At 44.0% G+C, this 16,578-nt stretch overlaps 1 protein-coding gene across 1 annotated transcript; it reads left to right on the top strand.

The window, feature by feature from the left end:
* Positions 1-1,932: 1,932 nt before the first annotated feature.
* On the top strand, positions 1,933-16,295 carry LOC127344856 (uncharacterized). Its single transcript, XM_071821213.1, has 11 exons — positions 1,933-2,128; positions 3,441-3,913; positions 4,040-4,105; positions 5,248-6,254; positions 7,026-7,106; positions 7,301-7,337; positions 9,915-10,178; positions 12,058-12,122; positions 12,775-12,975; positions 15,200-15,358; positions 15,650-16,295. Exons 1-4 carry the CDS (start codon positions 1,933-1,935, stop codon positions 5,314-5,316), a joined length of 804 nt encoding a protein of 267 aa, XP_071677314.1. The 3' UTR covers positions 5,317-6,254; positions 7,026-7,106; positions 7,301-7,337; positions 9,915-10,178; positions 12,058-12,122; positions 12,775-12,975; positions 15,200-15,358; positions 15,650-16,295.
* The last annotated feature ends 283 nt before the right edge of the window (positions 16,296-16,578 follow it).

The following is a 16,578-nucleotide window of genomic DNA, read 5'->3' on the forward strand; positions in this document are numbered from 1 at the left end:
AGGTTGAAGAGCTCCACCTTGCGGCCGGTGTCGAGGTCATACCGCATCAGCCGCCTCCAGTCCTGCTCCAGCACGATGAAATCGCCCGACGCGCCGGGGAAGTCGACGGGCTTCTCCATGTCGCACATCGAGTTGAAGTACCATACCGAGAGGTCCTCCAAAGCACCGCCTCGTGCACGCGCCGCCACGACGGGCGCGACGCCTCCGCGTCCTCCAAGAACCACACGCCGTGCACGGCCTCCACGTCGTCGTGCGGGAGCATGCAGCGGCTCTTCTCGTCGCGGATGTCGTACGCGCACAGACGGATCCCCGTGCCGTCAACGGAGCGGGTCCGGGTGCGGGCCAGCAGGAGCCGGCCATGGGACGCGACGACGCAGATATCGAGCATTGGCACGGTGCGCTCAAAAAAGACAACATAGTCTTTTTTTTTTTGACGCAAAACCCAGATCTATTAAGGAAAAACACCGGTACAAACATCCCCATCAAACAAGAAAGATACATGAAAAACTTGGGAGAAGACAGCCGCCGCTGCCCACACCGCGCACTGGAGGCACGCCGCCGTCTTCATCGCTCCGGGGAGCTTTGCCAAGGCCAGCAGCCGGAAGTCCTCCAAGACAGGGGCCACACAGGCCCTACGCGTTGAAGAAGAAGGCACCGTCTTCTTCGATGTTATCGCCGGCGAGCTTCCGCAAGATCTAAGCCCGCTCTGCACAAGCGATGAGCGCCGGACGGCGACACCGGCCGACAAGCCACCGCACCCCCGCAGCCTCCGCATCAAGGCCGGAAGCCACCATGCCGTGACGAAGACGAGGCCGAGGGACAAAAGCTCAAAGGGATGGCCACCACCTCCGCCGCGGAGACCATGCCCGGAGCACCAACTCCCACTCGGATCGACGGATGCGGGGGCACCTACCGCCGGAAGCTTCACGGCTCCGCTGCACTGTGCATCGCCGCAGCTGGGAAGAAACTCCGGCCACCTTATTCCACACCGCCGCCACCACCACCACCCCGCCGGCGCCGACGGGGAGCCCTACCCTACTATCTACAAGCCTTGGGCACAGATCAAAGGTCCCCCCACTCTCCCGCCGCAGCGACCGGAGAGGGAGGCGACCGACGGTCCGGCCGTCGGCGGAGCAAGGGATCTGAGCTCCTTCCCTTTCTCTTCTCATGGACACTGTTCACGGGAGAAGGAAAAGTTGGAAACGGGCCTTGATAAGACAACATAGTCTTCCGCCCGCGGCGCCGGCGCCGGAGCAGGAACTCCGCCCGCATCGCTCGCGACCGTCTGCGTGGGGTTTGAGTACGTGGGCGTGGGCCTGCGTTGGTGCAGCGCTTGACCAAGTAAAGTGGGCCTGCGTCCCGCTGCCAGCCTGGCTTCGTTCCATCCACCGCCAGCTCAAGTCCAAATCGCCTCCGATTTAATTGCGGGCCGGTTCTCCTCGATACATCAACTGCCTCCCAAGTGCCATGTTTTCTTTCTTTCTATCTACTAGTACTTCACGAACGAAAATTTAATAAAAGGGACGTCTCGTAAAACCCGCCGGAAATGCTTCCCAGACGCTACGTACTACGTGATCAATTATTCCTTGCCTCTTTTTTTTTCCTTTTTTTTTTTATCTCTTCCACCCGGTGAAATCCCATTTCACGTGACAAACACAAACTAGCTTGCACCAATCGACAACTCCACCAACCAAAACTATTATTCCAAGCTTTACCTTACGAAAAATACCTATTCCATTCTAACCCTTTGAAAAGAATAAAAAAGTTACTCCCTTCTAAAATACTCCTCTACATTCTCAGATTGTGCTAACCCCGTCTCGGGGGCCACGACCCGCATTTCACTTCTTCATCTCATCGTCTTCATCTAGTCTCGGCCGGCGGCAAGGTCCAAGACGCACGATCGCCGGTGAAAACCGAGACCGGACTCCGGTCATGGCGAGAAAGGCCGATCGAGGGCGGCAACTACCACGTCCTTGGGATGCCGCCGGCGGTGCCTTCCGTGTCGCGCCGACACGGGAGCTCGTGGATGCCACGGCGGATGGCATCCTCGTCATCGTTCGGGTCGGCGCCGAGGTCGGCATCCCGCTCCTGCGGGTCGGCTCCTCCAGCAGCGACACCGAGGACGACGGTGAAGAAGGAGCCGATGTCGCCACCGCCGACCAGAGGGCGCAGCAGCGGCGCCCTCGTCATCCGCGAGGGGGCGCACGCCTCGTCGTCACCAGCGCGCGGGCCGCAAGAGTAAGCCGAAGAAGGAGGACGCATCGGCCGCAGCTACGTCTGACCTCGCTGCCGAGGAGGCCGCGCGGGCCGAGGATGCGGCGGTCCGCAAGGCGATCGCGAGGTCCCTCCAAGACCTCGTCCCCGCCGACAACGCCCTGCCGATGGACACGACGCTCGCCTGGTCCAGCAGATCGTGAGAGGGAGGAGGCGGAGACAGGGCGATCGCCGGACCTGGCGGTCACGCGGCGCCGCCACCGCACCCGCCAGAGGCGCGCCGCTCATCAAGCTGGAGGACTCCAGCGACAACGAGTGGTATCGGCCGACGCCGTCACCGCCACGCCTCGGCGACCCTTGGCAGGGTCCAGCCGTTGGGCCCCGGCCAGCAGCTAGCAGGCGCCACCTCCGCATGACGGCGACGACTCTTGCGACGACGACGACGGCGACTACACGACGGTCTACCGCCATTTAGGCATGTAGAACACCGTGTTTTAAGTTTAGTTCATGTTTCCGTCTGGCCGAATTCAAATATATTACGAATTCGGCCTATATATGTAAGAACTCGCCTATATATATTAAATATCTCTAAATTTCGTTTTACCTATTTATGTTTGAATTCGTCTATATTCGCTCTCCCCATGGGCTCGTCGTTGACCGAATTTTACATCCATCCGATGCTAAATAGCGCCGAATTTCGACCTGAGGAGCCCAACGGCCGGAGATGGCAGTGGTGTCAAGTTGGTGGTGAGATGGCAGTGGTGTCAAGTTGGTGGTGCGGGAGAATAACGCCACCAATGTCTTTTATTTTTTGGCAAAGTTACTACTAGCTACTTGTGCGTGGATCACGAGGTTCTGATCCAACGGCCTTCCTCATTTCCACATAAACTTCTTGGTATCTCACCGAGTTATTATTTTCTTCTAAACTAGATGGAACATGTATAAATTAACAATGACTCATGCATCCATAGATACGATGAAGAATTGAAGATGCAAGTCAATTCCATGGCACATGCAAGCTAATCAAGAAGTGCGCATATACATATGTGTTAATAAAACATAACCAAATTAAGAGCTAGCTAACCTAGCCGAAAATTTAGAAAATGAAATGAAGCGTCAAAATCTAGATCGAAAATTGAAGCACAAAATTTCCGAGGCAAAATTAAGACCTTGTCTTCCGGGCCAAAATTTCCGTTGGTTACCATTCCTGCCAATCACAAATATAGGAAGGAAGGTAAACAAAGTTCACGCAGGCAACGCACGCCGCCAGACGCTCACCAAACGCCCTCGCTCCCGAGCCGAGTCCCCATTCTCTCCGCCGGCCCCCGCCGCCGCCGCCGCCGCTCCCTCCACCCTCCACACCCGCCGCCGCTCCCCATTCTCTCCGCCGCCGCTCCCTCCACCGTCCACACCCGCCGACGCACCTCGAGTGCTTCGGACGACACGGCCTCGCGCGGTCTTCTACCGACCATCGAAACGCAGTCCTACCTCCTGGGCTAGTGTTAATCCCAAGCGCCGCCCCGTCCTCGCATTTGAAGGAGAAGGCGCCGCCATGGTGCCGCTGCTGGCTTGCTCGCCGGCGTCGCGTGCATCGATTCGACGGTGCGCGCGGCTCCGTCCAACTCGCCCGTCTGCGTCGTGTGCGTCGATGAAGGAGCGCATTGCGGTGCTGCTCGTCCCCGACGCCTCGGCCTCAAAGGTAGCTTCTTCAACCCTCCTATGTCCTGCTGCTTTAGTCCGGACCACGGTTCCGAACCTAGTGCAGCAGCTGATTCCACCTTTAATTGCTATTACATGATCTGATTCGAATTCTTCGGCCACCTAGGGTTTTGCCATGGCCTACAAGGGCAGCCTGAAGCGCCCCCGCAAGGAGTACGGCGTGCTCTGCAAGGTGAGCTCGCCATTTCCAATCTGATTACATTCAGCGTTGTTTGATTCCATTTATGTGGCCGTTCGGTTGGGCTGCGGGAGCCTGCCTCCGTTTGCTGATCGTGGCTCTCATGCTTGCCCGATGACATATGGTCTGTAATAAGATTAAGATATGAGGCTTCAGCACAGCTGTAGTTCCCGATTTAGTTATTGCCGTCCAATCAATGGTCACTACTGGGCCATGCAATGAATAAATCTGTGCAGAAAAAAACAACTTGGCTTTGCTTTTGGTCAGACTAATTCCTTGTATAATATCAACATGACGAGCGGTGCTCTTTACTTGACTTGCGGTCACAATGCTCTTAACTATTTCACTTGCAATTGACAGACACACATCATATATACTAATGGCGACCTAAAAGACGCATACTTTTGTCTGCTCTAGAATCATGCATGTTGTGTAAAACCATTGTTGTGGTTAATCTATGGCCCCTGGATGGTTTTGATTCTCGTTGGCTTGATTGATTAGTCAGAAAGTTATGTAGCTTAGTCAGTTATAAATGATTTTCACATTTTGTTATTGTGTACAAGGCTTGCATTGAATAGCACACACTATGGAGTTGCTGCTATTCACGGACTAGAAAAATACACCAATGTTGCTTGGTCCTATTTTTTGTTTGCTGTCAACTACTTTTGCATTTAGCTAATTATAGGGAGAAGGGAAGAAGTTTCTTTGACATATTATGTGCTACCATTTTCTAGTAGAGAGTGGATTTTCATTCCTCTATTCTCATTGGTTATATCATCAACGAGTCCACATTGACTCTGGTTGTAATGTGTAATTTGAGCTTAGCTTGCAAGGATCCATGAGCTTAGGACTTCAGTCGTGAGCTGTATGGTTTGTACCAGATTTGAGAGAGGATCTTGGAATAAGACATTAAGTTATTACTTCTAAATAGCTGCTGAATCAGATTACTTTGCTTGCTGTGATTTAACCAAGTTAGGTATATATGCCCAGGTTAATGTGATGAGAAGCTGAGATACAAATAAATGTGATTATTATATCCTCTAGAGTTTGTTCCTGCTTTGTATCTTTTAGCAACCCTTCCAAACTTTTAACTGTTCAAACTTGCATGTTTACACGTTTAATTATGTCCATTGCAGCATTATGTACAAGAGAATCTTGCAACCGGTTTGATTTGGGGTCCACGTGGTTATTCCAGTCTTTATTAATTAGTGAATGGAGTATGTTGGGATTTGGCCCAGGATTGCCTTTGGTAACATCCTTGTAGATGCTAAGACTGATGTATGATGCGCTGGCTTTGAACCTTGGCCTTGGCTACAATCTCTTTGGTGAGCTACTGGTTCACACTTTGATCTCCAACTCCTGGTATGCGTAATATTGATTGTTGTGGTCAATGGCACTATTTTGGCTTATTAGTGGGGCTACTAAATTTAGTAGTTATGGATGTAATTCCTAGCTTTTGTTAAATATTGACTTGCTCTAGTTGAGTATATATACTAGGTGTATGCAGTGGCGGAGCCAGAACTTTAAACTTGTGTAGTCACTTCAAAGTTGTGTAGTCAAATACATGTATTTCTATGAAATTTTCATTAATTTCTGTCTTATTTCTGCTTGTATACATCAAAAACTGTGTAGTCAGCTGACTACACAGCTTGTACGTGGCTCCGCCACTGGGTGTATGTGATCTGTGAGTTGCTGGTGAATGGACGAATTTATTCATGAGCATGTCTCTATAGCAATGTCATGTCAATCCTGAGTGCAAGTTTAATAAAGTTTCTAGTGACAGCTGGATGATGGATTGATGTTGTGAAAATTCTGATAATTTTTGTATGTGTGGATCACAATCACACATTCATGCCCTACGTTTTAACCTCTTGCAAATCAATCTTGACAGTTGCAATGACACTGACACACAAGATATGTATGTCTTATTTGCTATGCTCAGTTTTTTCCCATCTATATAGTTTTCTGGCCATATCCGTTTTGATCTATAATTTGCACTCTTCTCAAGTTTGGCTCTGACCATATAATTTTTTGTGAGAGGGTGTCGTCTGGAGCATGGAGTGACTAGAGCTTAGCGAAGGGAGGAACGCCACTGTATCGATGCTGAAGTTTGGTTGACCTCATCTTCATCTCCATGGTTTAGGTGAGCTCCTTCTTGTTCCCTTCTCTTATCATGGCCATGGATCCTTAGTTAGTTTGTGCTACAATCTTCTATGTTTGTTTATTCTTGAAACAACTTGTGTTGAGCTGTACCAATTGCTAAAGATTATTGGTGTATATGATGAATAACAACAAAAATTCAACATTCCACATTGGTCGAATACTTTAGTTGCTGATGATGCATGTAACACCATTTATTCGTGTTAGATTCGTGATTTTGTTCATTTTTCATGCTAGATGTTGCAAATTAATAGGTCTGGTAGATTTGCCGATGAGGCCAACCTATGTTTGGTCCAATACATGTTGACATGCATTATTGTAGAAGTTTGTTGCTGGGCAATGGTTTAGCTCTGCTATAGTAGCTGCAATAATACCTAGTTGGAGTTGTATCTACTTTTCCCCCTGGTAATTAAAGAACCAACGCAATTAATTGATTGGTTTTTATCACCGCAACTCGAATCAGGACTAAATAACCAAAACAAAAAATTCTAGTTTATTTTATTTATTATGAGCAAGAATTTAGCTAGTGGAAGGTAATATTTCCGAGGCCCTAGTGTCATGTATTTGCCTCTGGCTGCCTTCTTTGATAAATTTGCGGTTTTTTGGACTGCCATTCAACGCAACCGTTGTTTCACACAAGGTTGATTATTGTGTGATTTGTTTGTGGCTTTGTTCTGTATTCTTTCATGAAGGGGTATTTCATCATTCTTCTATTTGTCAAAATCTAGTCTTATTTGTCCTCTTTCTATTTCAGGTGTTTGGTGCCGAGGCTGTGTGGGGTGGCGGAGGCCAAAGGGACCTGCTGCAAGAGGAAAATGGTCACCTACAGCATCAGGTTACTCTTGACCTAGTGATTTGATGCATTCTTATCTGCTACTATCTGTAGCACTTACATTGCTCATGCTCGATTCTCGTTGCCTTCAATAGTGATCTGATATAAAATCTTTTATATATACCTCCCTGTTATGTATTGATAATCTGATATAAAATCTGTTATATACATCCCTGTTGTCCATGTATCTTTTCCAGGAGCTGTGCCTGGATGTGAATGCCGCAGACGATAAGGGTATGTCCAAACTACTCCCTTCATTCAATTTTATAAGTTCGGGAAGCGATCCACGGTCATGTTTTGCAACGCTACAAAATATCTCTGTTTTTTTTTCAATTCTGCTGCTGGTCGAAACGCTCGCGGGCATTCCTCTCTTTTCACTCTCATAGCTCCCACTTTGTTGCATTCCTTTCGCTCGTGTGCATCACCGCCGACGTCCACCTCGCATACAGCGCGGGCGCCCTCTCTGGCTCTCCCTTGCGCGAGACGCCACCGCTCGCTCCCTCGCGCGCTATCGCCTCCCTCTCACTCTTGCACTTGTCGCCGCCCTCTTCCTCTCGTGTCCAGCTAGGTCAAGTTCAAAATGGACTTTTTCCCTCCGGCGGATGGATTTGCAGCGACGCTGATAGATCTTCTAAGGCGATGGTTGATCTGTCAAGGTAAGGGTAGGGCTAACCTCCAATCATAGTGGTGGCTGGCGGGGTTTACCAAGACAGTGCGGATGGTCGCCTGCCAGGAGCTGTTGAACTTTCTGTTCCACCCCACCCACGATGAGCGGCCAACCATCGCGGGGACGGTGCGGTTCTGGCTCCTGGTGGCGATGTTCCAGTCCACGTCCGGTGGTGCAGGGGGTAGGCTGTTGATGATGTCAACGTTGGCAACTCAGCCTACGAGGTTCACCGTTGCGATGACACAGGTCAGTTAATTGATGATAGCATTTTCTGTGTGATTCATCCATGCGAGTTGTGTGTCTGGGTGAGGATTGGTTGTGGTTAGTGCCAAGGCCATGATTTAGCTCACGATTCAGCTAGTTTACTAGAGAAATCAAGGTTTACTGAAAAGGAAAATTGCTGACAAACCCCTGCACCCTTGCTCCCCCTATACTTGCCGCTGCTATTTTATAATTTTGCTAACTGCCATTGAATGTGTTGTCAAAATAATGTGTTTTGTGAATTAAAATATGAGGGGTGTACTAGTACATTTGTTCATAGCATAAAATCTTATTTGTTGTTTGATTCATTCAAATGCAAATTATAGGATATATATTACTATGCTTGATACTCTGCACTGCAACTGAATCATGTGTTTGTTTGGTCCCACATTTTCTCTACTCTGTGCTTTCTCATATATAGCATATAGTGTCCTTTCTAGATGGCGCGGTAGTTATTGTCACGTTGTGTATGGATACACTGCTTTTTAGATATGGTTCTCACTACCTCAACTACCATGGTTTGCCCTGCATAAGTGATAAATCTACCTTTGTCATATGTACTTGTGCAGTGTTTCTTATTGTGTTGTTGTTATTTTCTTGGATTATTCAGTTAAATTTGCATCATTACGCATGTCACTACTTCGAGCATTTGGGTTTGAGAATCTATGCATTTTTTCAGTTTCGCTAAGTTCTGGAAACACAAGTTTTCCTATCCAAATGTTTTGACATCATCTAAGGGTGGTACTCTGTAATGTTTCTTTCGTAGACCACTTATGGTGTATTCACTATTTTCTTAACCCCTTTTGGTGTGTTGTGGGTTGTTGCGCTCTCTTAAGCCACTAGTATAGATTAGTACCCCGAATGTGGAATTGTCTTGCTGGTTTTATAGAGATGTCCTCTACTCCATTGTTCATATATCTTCTGCATATTGCTATGTGCTTATTCATCATTCCTTCTGATGGTGCCGCCGAATGTAATTTCATTTTTATACTTAGAGTGCCTTATTTATTGCTGGAGTATGTGTTTCTTGTTTGTACCTTGGAGAAGCTAGTGTTAGATCTAACACGGAGAGATGCCCAGAGAGGAGTAGCATGCTAGTACATTGATAGTTGAACATTGAGTAGTGTTTGACATGGAGTAGTGGAAATGAGTTCTACTGCTATATTTGCTTGTACTGTAGAACAGTGGAAATGAGTTCTTGAAATATTTTCACCACCTAAGCTTGAATCTGGAACTCCTGGTGAAATATTACCACTAACTGAATTGCTAGTCTCTACTTGTCTTATGCACCATTGAACCATGAAGTGCAATTGGAGACCACATGTTATAAACTATTTTTACCAACAATTCTTCAGTGAACACATTTTCTTGCTTGTACTGCCAATATTCAGTAACTAGTGGAGTATATCGTCTTGGAATATTTCTGTGATGATTGCATTGTGCTAATTAGTGGAGAAGATACTTCTATGAATCTTTTGTGGTAATTAGTGGAGTAGGTAATTCAATGAACTCAAAGTAGCAACGGTAAATACTCCAAGTAGCAACAATAAGTACTCTACGTATATAATTCGTTAATGTAAGTTACGATATATTTTCAAACTGTTGCCGTGTTGCATCTTTTTTTACTGAATGTTTCTTGTTGTCAAACTTTTATGATCTACTAAATTAAAGCCTGCTGTGTCTAGAAATTAACATTGTCATAGCACATGAGAAATTGGAAAATGAATATCTCAAGTTGGTACATAGTTAATTGGAAAATGAATCTCTCAATTGGAAAATTAATATCTCAAGCAGAATATGTTTGTAGTGTGCGGCTAGTATGGCGAATATAATTTAGTAGCTCTTTTTTGTAGCTAACCTGAACATTGTAATTCTGTGGTCAGCTGCGAGACAACACTGGCAGGAGGAGGTATCACTGCTGCTGCACCTGTACTTCGAGGAAGGAGGAGGTCTTGGCCCGGTTGTTGTGTTGTAGCACAAATGGTACTTGTCTGGCAACAACGTCCAGCGTAGCTCTTGCCAGTGCCAACAACCAGCGACGCTGCCATGCCACATGCCAGCCGAGAGGCACTCCTTCCCCTGCCTAGGTGCATGGAGACCTAGTTTTCTGTCGCCTAGATTCATCGACATGGTTCTGCCATTGGAAGGTATAACTCCTTCTCTCCTAGGTCTATTTCATCTCTTGTTCTTTTGTTAATCAAAGTCAGGTTATTGGTGGTTTGTAACTCTGAAGCTTGAGATTTTTTCTTGATCTGGATACAGCTTATAGATATGTGTTCTGTTAGTAGCTTGCTTGGTTGCAGAATATTATCTTATGAAATGGGTTTTTTTAAAACGGAGCTGATTTTGCTCATTTCTTAAGTGAGATGACAAGTCTGTGTTTCTATTGAAGGGTGGTTTTAATTTTTTAGGTTAGTGAATGAGATGTCATATTGTGTGGAAGGCATGTACGAACACCCATATTCTGGGATTCAAATAAGCAATCGATATATCTCATTAAGTATCAGTTGCTGAATTGATTTGACAGTATCTTTCTCCACTTGTTTTTTTGGCATTGTATGCATACTTTAGCTTCTATTTGAAGTTTAGAGTTATTGGTTGAGCTTCGAATATGTAGTGTGAAGACTAATTTTCTTTGTAATATTTGTTAGCCACGACATGTTTTGGTTGTTTTGTTATCCCGTTTGAACTTTGCATGATGTTATGCTTAATATCCATTTGCAGCGGGCCATGCGATGATGCCGACGATATAGAGTTTGCTGGTGTTCCAAAGAGTTAGGCTGTGAATATCTCCCCCCTAAGGAGGGTGAACCAAACCATCTACCTGTTGACTGATGGTACCAGGAAGAGCGCCTTCAAGAACATCAACACCATTGCTGAGTGCACCTCGTTCATGAGCTGATCAACGATGCCAAGGGCTTATCTAACAGATAATATACCATAAAAAACAGTTGCTTGTCTTGTCTTTTTTCTATAGTCTGCATGAAAAATGGGTGCTTCTATGACAACACACTTGATGCTACATCTGTGAGCATTTGTGTCTGTTTTTTTCTTTTCTTTTGACCCTGCAAAAAAAGGAACTTAATGTTTTGTTTTATGTTTGAAAAAAATGTGGTGCACTCATAGTTTTTGATTTCCTCTTAACCATGGTGGATATGGTGTATGTGTGCTGGATCACATCCTATCCATTTTTAGATATGCAAATGTACAGTTTTCCTCATTTGTACATGTACTGCTCTTTTGTAATACAAAAAAACACCATGTCAATGCCTGATAAAGATGAATTCTATGGTTGCCTTTTTTGATTCATGTGCTCATGTTTCTTACCAAAACACGAATTTATTTGCTTAACTGAATTGGTCTTATTGATGCCCCTAAAGTGATTATTACCGTGGCTAACAAAATCCTTGTTTTACTAAAAATGAAATTTGATACCAAACTGGTTCCTCAAACGGTTGAAAAAATTGCTTTTACTTTATTTTTTGTATTTCATTGGAGAAGTGGAGGTAGAGCTGTCCAGGAGGTGGCTACACGGCCATGAGTTGTCTGCCATGAATTATGCACACAAGGATTAGATTGTTTAGTCACGCTTATTTTCCTGGACAAGATTTGAGCTCTGTGTGTTTGCGCTAATTTCAGGGCAAATGCTTGTTCTGTTCTTGAAACCCACATCCTTGCTGCACTTGGATAGTTGTTGCTTGTATCAACTCCTTAAATGAAGTGGTCAAGTCGAATTATATTATGCTATGGCACAAATCTTTCGTGTTTCTGTGCTCGGCCTTCATATGCTGTGCAGCTTCTGTTTTATTTAAATTTCCATTGGATGGACTGTGTAGTGGATTTCCATTGGATCGACCGTGTGGTGAATCCTTTGGAAATTGCATCCATTATTCCCGGGTATTAATGCGATGGGCAGGATCATCTGGACTGCACAAGTGTCTTAGTAGTCAAGATTCCTTCCCCAACTAGTTGTTTCGTGACTTGGAATTTGCTAACTGAGCTGTCATTAAAATATTTTTTTCGCAGCATCCTTGTTGATTAAGTGAAGAAACCGGTTGCTTCCCATCCCTGATCCAATTGTTGATCTATAGGTGGTGCCTTTTGTTCCCTATTACTCCCTAATTTTGTTTCTTGCTCATGTTCCTGCATGTTTTACGCATGATGAAGGTGTCTAGAGGAGGAGTGTTTTGTAGTATAAGTAGATGGTAAAAAAATGTTGTACTTTCATTGATTATAGCTTGTAAGCATGATGATGCATTACTAACACCTCCTTTTGTGACCTATTAATTCTAGCTGGTCAGTTTGATCATTTTTTTATCACTAGAGCTACTAGATATGCTTTTCAGAATTCAGGTTAACTTCATGATTCAAATATTTATTGGTACATTCCGTGATGTTTTGTTTAGAGAAAGTTGAGCTACTTTTTTTTTCTCAAGACATGCATGCATTCCTTGTTAAGAAAGAATCATCTTGTACCATTGCGTATGTGTCATTTCCTGGTTGTTTATAAAGCCGGTGCGGGCTACATGGGCCTAGAAAAATACTGTAGATTTCTTTAGAGCAGCTGTATTGTAGATTTTCAGCCTAGTAATGCAAAGGTTCAAATATATTTCTTGTCAATATCCAGAGCAGTATCATGCCTAGAGAAGGTTGAGCTATTTATTTCGGATCCAGACGTGAATGTATTAGTTTTTTGGACCAAACTCTCATTTGTTTCCTAATCAGTATTTATTTTTTTATCAGGGAATCTGGAAGAAGCAGTTAGGCAGTCCTCCTTAATCTGAACTTACCAATCATGTATGACCACCACTCCAACGAGGGCTCTCGGTGCACTTCTGGCCATCCTCATGTGCCTTTGTTCTCAGTGGTGGTCTTGGTTGTCCATTGGCTCTGGCCACCTCCTTGGCGATGCAACCACTGTAGCGGTGGCGTTCACTCCTTCCGGTGAGCTCCTTGGGGTTCACGTATTCTGTGCTCCACCATGCGGTGTCGCTCCTATTTAGCTTAATTTGGATTTGGTCATGGTAATGGCACGTGCTATTATATTTGCTTGGCTATGTGATGTTTAGGTTTAGGGATTGTCTGTTTGTCCCCACATTGAGCATTTTTAGCTGTTTTTTACAATACAGCGGGCTTCTAGTGATTGACAAAATTTATCAACTTCTAGGTAGTGGATTCTGTTCATGTAACCATATAAAAAGGTTTTCTTAGTTTATATGCTTTGTAATTTTTGTAATCATGAGAAAAAAATTGTAGCTTTGTGAAGAAAACAACTAAATATTAATGGAGTGCTTAAGTTGCTTATGCAATCTATAGCTTTTAGATGCATTGAGTTACTGCCTTTAATATTTACCTTTCTATAGGTGTGTGGGCTTCCATTTGTGCATTTATATGTCTGGCATATCAGTCTGTAGCAGTTCAAATATCGCTAATTGATCTGGATAATCTATCTAGTTAGCTGATGGTTTGATCAATTCATGACCAATTGAGTATATATGCTGTGCATTTGTTTTGCTGGATGCTTTGAGTTAAATTGAGCTGTGTGTGCACTATGCGTGTGATGTTTGGTACTGGAAGATAAACTCTCGGTCTAGCCTCGTCATGTTTCTTTTGGGTCGGAGATGGCCAAGCTCAAAAGCTAGACCACCAGGATGCATCTTATTAATCTCCTTGCATTCATTTTCTTCTGTTTTGAATTATATCCATGCAGGCTAATATGATTCACATCCACTAAACTTGTCTCACATGATTGTCTTGAACGTTAATCTAGGAAGTTGTATTTATGTGCGAATATTTTCATCTTTTTTGTACTGCTAATGGTATGCCTAGTGCATTTGCTTTGCCATAGTGCTATGATTACATGTTTTCACTCATGTTTATAGTTAATGCTGCTACTTGCACTTCCATCTAAATATAATATCTCCTATGTAGTTGTCACCAGTGAACTCTGTATACTAGTGATGTGTTCGAATTTGGAAAGCTGGTCAGTTTGATCTTTTTCGACCACTAGAGCTACAGGACATTAAATGCTCGATGATATCCTTGTGATAGTACTACAGATGGTTTGCACAATTCAGAGTAGGCATGATCAAAATATTTAAGTTTCGTGTGTAGAGAAAGTTGAGCCATTTTCTGAATGCATTACTTTCTAGAACAACATTATCTTGTATCATTGTGTATTTGATGCTTCATGGCTGCGTGTATAGCCTTGTCGTGTTTTTTTAGGTCAGAGATGGTCAAGCTCAAAGCTAGGCCACCAGGCTGTATCTTATTAATCTCCTTGCCTTTACTTTCTTCTGTTTTGAATTATATTCATGCAGGCTAATATGATTCACATCCACTAAACTCGTCTCACATGATTGTCTTGAACGTGAATCTAGGAAGTCATATTTCTGTGCCAATCTTTCTATAGTGCCATGATTACTTGTTTTCACTCATGTTTAGGGTTAATTATGTTACTTGCACTTCTAGCCAATGATGTACTAGATATGTTGGTGAGGTCATAGTCATAGCAGAACAGTGTATGTCACCATGTTTTGAATGATGTGTCATCACGTAGTGTTATCTATGTTGAAGTTTTGTGGTATGCAGCCTCTTTGATTAGTCAACATCACTTCTCTCGGTTATCTCTTTTACTTTCTTTCCTTGAGATAAGTTTATGGATTTTGGGTCTGTAGAAGCTACTTGGGATGGTGCAGAGCGATTTACATTTGTAATTTGCTTGTGTTTCTGATAGCTTTTATTTTCTGAAGATATATCTTGATGGTATTAGCATAAGCTTGTCCTGTGATTTATGACCTACTCATACCAAGGTCAATTAGTGAAAGGGTGCAAGCTGGTTCCCACTATGCTTTGTTGTTTCCCTTCACAGAATTGGCTGGGTCGCCATATCCTGAAGAATTAGCGTGAAACTGCTTTGTTCATTAGTCCAAGTCTTGGCTCTTACAATTGATAATGTCCTATATAATTTATGTTTGTTGTCCCTCCTTGCCCATCTAGATGTTTATCATTATAGTAGTACAACCTGTTAATATGTATCAGTGGATTTGCTAGCCCCATGAAGCTTGACGCTGCCTATGGAACTTATGGATATGTTTACACGCTTTAAGAAAATGTGTTTACCATTTTCAGTAGACTCGATGGTAACATCTTACTGCCCTTTGTGCAGCAAACATCTGAAAATTCATTGAAAAGATGGTGTCTATCACATGATAAACAAGTTGGTTGGTCACTCGCTGGACTAGTGTCTTACCTTCCTCTTCGGCCTGCTTACTCTATTTCTTATCATCTTCTGAAGTCAGACAATCAGATGGAGGAATTGTGTAAGGTATGAAGGTCAGCTAATTTACTTTACGCAGGTGCATTTTGAATAAGTTTGTGGCGGACTATGGAATGGTTTAATGCTAGCCATCTTGTTAGCCTACCTTGCATACACCCATTTTTTTCCAAGGCAAGATTTTATAGTTTAGCCTCTTGAATATGGACGATTTAGTGCCCAACACTGGTAGAGATACCGTCTTTCTGTATTAAATGAGTTTGTCAAATTGCTAGTACGCAATATTTGCGTACTTTGAAGGAATATGCATATAAGTTTTTTTTGTCTTCATCTTCCTTGCAGTGGCAGTTTCAATAAAGGAGTCCCGCTTGCAAGATATCCTACAACATGTAGTTGCCAAGCATGTGGAATATGGGTGCTAATTAAGCTTTGTTCCTCTGTAGCATGAAACTACACCTGTTGCTTTTGTCGTGCAATTTTTGATGATTCATTTTTTTAACTCATATATGTTATAATATGTGGAAGATATATGTGAGGCGCCAAGAGGAGCATCGTGAGATTCGTCGAAGTGTAAAACCTCGGAGAGAGCCATTTGAAGAAGAGGATGGGATGTAGGTGTGGATTGTTTTGGCCTCTCTCGGTGCTCCAGGCCAGGAGTTGTAATGGTAGTGCGACAGCTTCCTTTGGCATGATTGTTACTCCCTTCGGTCGGATTAAATCGACGCGGAGGGAGGCAAAACTACCGTATGGTGTGAGTACAGTTGCGTCGATTAAATAAGTCCGGAGGTAGTACTTGACAAGATTTTCTCTGTTTGGTTAGAGTTGCGAGTCCAGTAGGGATTGATTTGAATGTCATATGAGTTGTGCTGTGAGCACATTATGGTGTATTGCTTGATATTGTGTTGTGAATGTCCCAAAAAGAGCGAAATGCCGAAACTTTTGAACACTCTAGCAAGTTTCTCTTATTGCTGAATCATATTCAAGTTGAGTCTGTTGTGAGCCAGTTGACCACAGTTCATATATGTGATGGCTGGAATCGTTTTGTAAGAGCATATATGCAACACTTCAGTGCATCCTCTATGTATGATGGTCTACTAGTTGTAACGTTGCACTATGTTGATCAAGTTGATCGATCTGCCATGTCAAAAAGAAAAATAGATCGGTCTACCACCAGTGAACATAAACAAACGTGGATATCTTTGGGTTTGTTTCAGGTCAAAGTACCCCATTTGGTGTACAACAACTTGATGGAAAGTATACGTGAAAGTGTG

Source organism: Lolium perenne, chromosome 1 (assembly GCF_019359855.2).
Source record: "Lolium perenne isolate Kyuss_39 chromosome 1, Kyuss_2.0, whole genome shotgun sequence".
Classification (NCBI taxonomy): Eukaryota; Viridiplantae; Streptophyta; class Magnoliopsida; order Poales; family Poaceae; genus Lolium; species Lolium perenne.